The following is a 6,093-nucleotide window of genomic DNA, read 5'->3' on the forward strand; positions in this document are numbered from 1 at the left end:
TAATTTATTATGAATTGATAAAGGAAGAGGAGCTTCATTAACTAGCATGCATAAGTAAACTTAATATGTCAACCACGGGAATTAAAGAAACAAAATACAACTGCTAAAGAATTAAAAGAATGAGATATACGATGAGCACTTTGAGTGAATTAAAATAATTAACAAGTTTATTTAAATATATGAAATGCACTGAATAAAGAAAGAATATGATAGGGATTTGATATTACATCTCAACCTAAAATTAAGGTATTTGATGTATCATATTTAATTTATTCCTTTGAAATGCAGATCTACCACACTTAAATTCCCAATAGTATTTAAGAGAAATCTTTGTCATCGACTATTGTTTTGTTCTTAAAACTATATATATAACTAGAGAAAAATGTGTGTCATTTTAAATGACATACCTTATGTCCTTTTATTTTATAAAGAGGTGTGACAATAGTTGTTAAAAAATCGATTTATCACTACGGTTTTACATTTTTACGATTTTTTTTTCATCAAAACGATTTTATCAATATTTCAAACGTTTTTACGTTTTTATGATTTTTTTACATTACGATTTTAAATTTTACGATTTTTTAATCTCTCTCCGATTTTGCTTAATTTTTTTTTCTTCCATGATTTATCTTTTTTTTTTTTACTTAAAATGACATAATTTTATGTCCTTTAAAATAGTACACATTTTTTCCATATAACTATTATTATTAGAATTAATTTACTTTTGTGTCTGAGTTCTCGTCACCATTTCTTCCATGAATCCTTGTCGATCTTTTTCTCAATTGCTGGCAGTCTGGCACTTTTGAGCGAATAAACTAGATTCAGTAGTGTTGACATTTTTCTGTAAAAAATAAAAGTAAAAATAAAAATAAAAAGAAAAAAATTTGCTGAAGGAATCTTCGCTTAATTAGGGTCAATTAAGAAAAGAATAGACAGAACATCAAACAAGTGATGTTGGCCATATCTTGGAATGAATTCAAAACTTTGGTCAGCACTTCCCCAAGAAAATTTTCCATCAATACCTGCCAAAAATGTAATTAATAAACAAAGGTTAGACAGTGTGAGAAAGTAGTAAACCTCACCAGCAATTAAGTAAAAAAGTTATTAATATATATGAAAGCAAAGCAAAGAGAGTTGTTAAGATGATGAGGTCACCATTTCATCAGAGAACTCTTTTGAGATCACAGTAAGCAGTGTAATTCCAGCATGGCGCTTCTTCCATTCCTTGGAATCCAAGTAAAGAGGCAACAGTTCTAAAGCAATTGCCAATACTTTACTCCCTCCAAGTGTAACACAAAGTTGTTTCAAACACTTTATTCCAAAGTCATGGTCATGGTCATGGTCACCAACACCACCATCCTCTTCAATACACAGAAGCATTTTCATAGAAACGAGGAACAACCTAACCACAGCTTGAGAAGGAAGGTTCAGCAACACGTGTTCACCGTACTCTTTTACCTCAGTCATGGCCATAACCAACTCAAACGCCAAACGATGCGTTTCATTGGTCAAACCCTCACTCTCCGCGATCTGAAGCGCGTCGAGAACCATGTCACTCACGTAAGGCTTCAACAGAAGAGGCTCTTGAGACAACATATTTATCAACTCAACGAACGCGATTCGAAAATAGGTACCTTCGAAACCGTGCAATAGTGTGAACACGCCAGCCATCATCGCACGTAAGAGCTCATGGAACAGTGAAGGATCAGAGAACAACTGAACCAAACTCACAACCGCACCAAACGACGCAACCTGAACGTTAGGGTTCGACGACGCCAGATAAATCAAGAACGACGAATGAAGAAGGTGGCGGCGGTCGCGGAGAGCATCGCAAATAAGAAAACAACAATCGTTTGGCAACGAACACAAAACCAACAGCGCGACTTCACGAAACTTGTCGTCGTCGTTTGAAGCGATAGACGACACAAGCCATTCAAGAATCTGAGGCCAGTGTTGATGAGTTTTGTATATAGCGGAAACGGTTTCAGCGAGGACATAGAAAACGAGTCTTGGGACCTCTGACTCCATCACTATCAGAAGAAAGGTTTTGGATTCGGAAGATTTTGGATTCTTTTTCTTTTTCTTGGTGTGGTTTGGAAGGTTTTGGATTCTTGCTGAATGTTTACATTGACATGCAAGGGTTGCCTTATATATATAGAAAACTTTTTGGGCTCGTTTGGTGGGTAGGATATGATATGAGGCTGATAAGGGTAGGATATGATATGGGGCTGATAAACCTCCTGTGTTTGATGAGCACCTGATTAGTAATCTGATAAGATTATGTTGAAGGAGAAAAGAGAAAGAAAAAATAAAATATAATGCAATAAATACAAATATATTGGGTAACATGGATATTTATTGGGTATCCAATATTGATATCCTATCCTATTGAATCGTAACCCAGCTCCTCCCATAAGATAAGAAATCATGCATTGGATAGGATAAAATAAGACAATAGGATAAGCTAATCATATCCTATTGACTCACCAAACAAGAGATAAAAATAGGATATAGTAAACTATCCTATCCTATCTTCTTTATCAGGTGCTCCAAACATATCCTTGTATTCTTAAATGACGAAAAAAGGTCTGATTTTAAGATGGCTTTTCAAAATTAAAGACTCTTACGCAATATCTGTAAAAGTCAAAAACTGTTTTGTGTTAATATATCGGGATCATTGGTTGTACTTTCAAAGTACATCAAATTGTGTGATTTTTTTTTTTTTGATAAATAATTGTGTGCTTTTAATTAGGATACCTTATTCGCTTATTTGGAGGACTAGATCAAGAAGATATGATATGCTAATTTATCATATTTTACTTTTAACTCATGTTTGGTGAATCAATAAGATATGATTAGTTTATACTATTGTCTCATTTTATCCTATTCAATATTTCTTATCTTATGGAGGAACTAGGTTAGGATTCAACGGAATAAAATAAAAATATTGAATACCCAATATATCCCCACGCTATTCAATATATTTATAGTAATCTGATAAGATTATGTTGAAGGAGAAAAGAGAAAGAAAAAATAAAATATAATGCAATAAATACAAATATATTGTGTAACGTGGGAATTTATTGGGTATCCAATATTGATATCCTATCCTATTGAATCCTAACCCAGCTCCTCCCATAAGATAAGAAATCATGCATTAGATAGGATAAAATGAGACAATAGGATAATCTAATCATATCCTATTGACTCACCAAACAAGAGATAAAAATAGGATATGATAAGCTAATCATGCATTGGATATGATGGGCCCAATATTGGACAATCAATTGGGTTTTAAGCCCATGGTTATTTTGTTTTGAGATTTTAGGTCAAAGCCCATGGGTTTTCTCTCAGAACCAGCCGACAACATGGCCGCACCACCGTCTTTGAGTTTGTTCTCAACTTGGTTTTGTTGATTGTGTTTTGGTCTCTCTCTGATATTGGTGCCTCTGCTTCTTCACCTTCACCTTCACCCTCTCTCTCTCTCTCTCTCTCTCTCTCTCTCTCTCATATAGCTGCTACGCGGCACTCTCACCGTCGGCTTTTGCAGAAGAAGAGATAGATCCCTTTATCACCCTTCTCTACACAGTAAGTCTTCTAATTCATTGCTTTTCACCACAACTTGTTTTCTTAAAAGTTATTATGTCCGTCTAATGATTATTAGACTGAGATTAATAACATGAACTTTATGAAAACATTCATCGTTCTTTTTTTGTGTGATGCAACTGTTGGAATTACTAATACATAGCCGATTTTGTTTTTATCTGCATGCTACAAGATAGGTCAATTTTTTTACTGTATTTTGTTTTCTATTTATGCTCAAATCAGTGCATCCATCATATTGTTATTGGTTCAATAATAATTAGATAAGTTCCAGAATCTTGTATCAATCATATTTTATTTATGGACGAAATAATTATTATATGATCTGATAGTCTCTGTATTGATAATCCCTGATCATGTCAGGCCAAAAGTTCATGTCTGTTGGGTATTCTTCACTCGGTATATTTGCTGGCAAGTTTGGTTCACAATGATTCTCTTGATTTTCACATAAATTTTTGGATGAGTAACCCTTATGTCGAACCCAGCATAGTACCTAGTCATCCAACTGTGACAGCATGAGACTGGCTTATTATTATTGAATCGAGTTCAAGTACTATGAATAAGGGATCATGCATGTTACCTACTAGAATTTTTTTTTTATCTTGGTATAAGATGCTTGTGTTATTTAAAAGGATACACACTTAACTCTTGAAAATAACAATCATGAAACCAAATGAATAACAGGTCTATAGTTATGGAATATGAAGGTTTATTAAACTATTGTGTTTTGGGTTATTGAAAACACAAAAAATAGTCAAAAACCTAATTCCCAAATGTGAGAACTTTCCTTCGTGCTTATGGTTGTTGCAAATAAGGGAGATGTTCTCTAACGAGAGATATTGAAAATTTAAGGAATAGAGAAAATGAAAGAGAAGACGAAGGACAATGCTTATTATACATATAATTATTATATTTGATTGTTTTCATATTTTTAGGACAATGTTTGGTTCATTACTTATTATGTTGTAGGAGAAAAGTGAAATTCTTATGTTTGAAATGCTTACTGAAAAGATTAGTGTATTTTTATATTTTTTATTTGATATATAATCAATGATAATTGTTCATTTGAATTTTCAATGTTATGTGATATTATTTAGTACATAATTTAGATCATTATGCTACAATTCATATTAAATTTTTTTTCCTAATAAATATTTTAATAATTTAATATGTCAAATTTTCTGGCACCACCTAAATTATTGGGCTGGCTCCGCAACTGCATATAAGTTTACTTATGCATGTTAGTTAATGGAACTCCTCTTGCTTTATCATTTGAAAATAAATTAATGATGACATGAGCAAAAATGTGTTGATAACTCAATTTCTGATAAGATTCTTATGTGCAAAGCTAATTCACCTATAAAGTCAATTGTATTAGAAAAGATTATTTTCTTTTATTTATCTAGATTCATTAGCTGTTTTACTGTTTGGTTGGTGATGTGGTTGTAATATATTTGATTTTCCAAGTTAAAATACTAAGCTTTAAGGTCAAAAGAGCATACTTATCAATACATTTTATGGATTAATTGTTAGTTTTTCATTTTCAATGTTATTTCTCACTCAAGTTTATATTTGGATAGGAATTTAGCATGAAAAATGAGAATTTGCGCAGAAGGAAAATTTGGATCAGATGGGCGGCGCTATCAGCGCGGAATAAATGCATTTTCAGTGAAAAATCCGCGCCATCAGCGCGGAAGAAGTATGACCGGCGCTGATAGCGTGGATTAATTCAAATTCAGTACAAAAAGGCGCCATCAGCGCCGGTTTTCGAGCAGGAAGACACCGTGTTTTGAACGCGTGCGTGCAAAATTAAAAAGGGGGATCAGAAGACAAAAATGATAGAGAGGGAGAGCTTGAAAAGAACTTCTGGAGCTTTTTGCGGAGATTGATCTTGGAGATTATTTTCTCTTCCTTTTGAATTCTTATTCTTCTTTTATGAATCATTGTAATTCAGCTATGACCATGTCTGGCTAGTTTCCTTCATTGTGGGTAGGGTCACAGTTGGTTAAAAAGCCAACTCTTAAAACCTATCACCCAATACATAGGACAAAAAAAGGTAAAATAATATAGGATAATATATTTATGGGATTAAAGTGTCTGCTGTAACTTTAGATAAAAGTGCCTGCTGCGCAATTAAACAGTGTCGTTTTGGTCTTTTTTTAAAAGTCAAATTGCTTACTGTGCAACTCTTCCGTATTCATCTTGTTCGCATGCCAGTTTCTTTTTCCCTTAATGGCAGTGTGATATTAAGGGAAAAAGCGTTGGAAAGATCATTCAGTAATTTGACTATCTTTACTGACATATGAATTAATCGCATCGAGAGAATGACATGTTTTGGTCGGAGTGGGTGATCGCGGAACCCAATTAAAATGGCGACAATAACAAAAAAAAAATGGAATGCAATAAAGTTAATATTACATGATGCTAAATGCACGATTGAACAGTTAACTTATAGTCTATTCTATAGAATGCATAATATAAATAACTGGT

General features: G+C 33.3%; 1 protein-coding gene across 1 annotated transcript; it reads right to left on the minus strand.

Moving 5' to 3' along the window:
* Nucleotides 1–1,137: 1,137 nt before the first annotated feature.
* Nucleotides 1,138–2,028, minus strand: LOC133307090 (uncharacterized). The gene has a single exon (XM_061507512.1). It carries the CDS (start codon nt 2,026–2,028, stop codon nt 1,138–1,140), a length of 891 nt encoding a protein of 296 aa, XP_061363496.1.
* Nucleotides 2,029–6,093: the final 4,065 nt, after the last annotated feature.

This window comes from Gastrolobium bilobum, unplaced genomic scaffold (genome assembly GCF_033153095.1).
Source record: "Gastrolobium bilobum isolate Gb01-03AN ecotype WA unplaced genomic scaffold, APGP_CSIRO_Gbil_v1 utg113314, whole genome shotgun sequence".
Lineage (NCBI taxonomy): Eukaryota > Viridiplantae > Streptophyta > Magnoliopsida > Fabales > Fabaceae > Gastrolobium > Gastrolobium bilobum.

Bases quoted from the DNA above. Each gene is read 5' to 3' on its own strand.
- LOC133307090 (XM_061507512.1), bottom strand. From the start codon at position 2,028: ATGGAGTCAGAGGTCCCAAGACTCGTTTTCTATGTCCTCGCTGAAACC.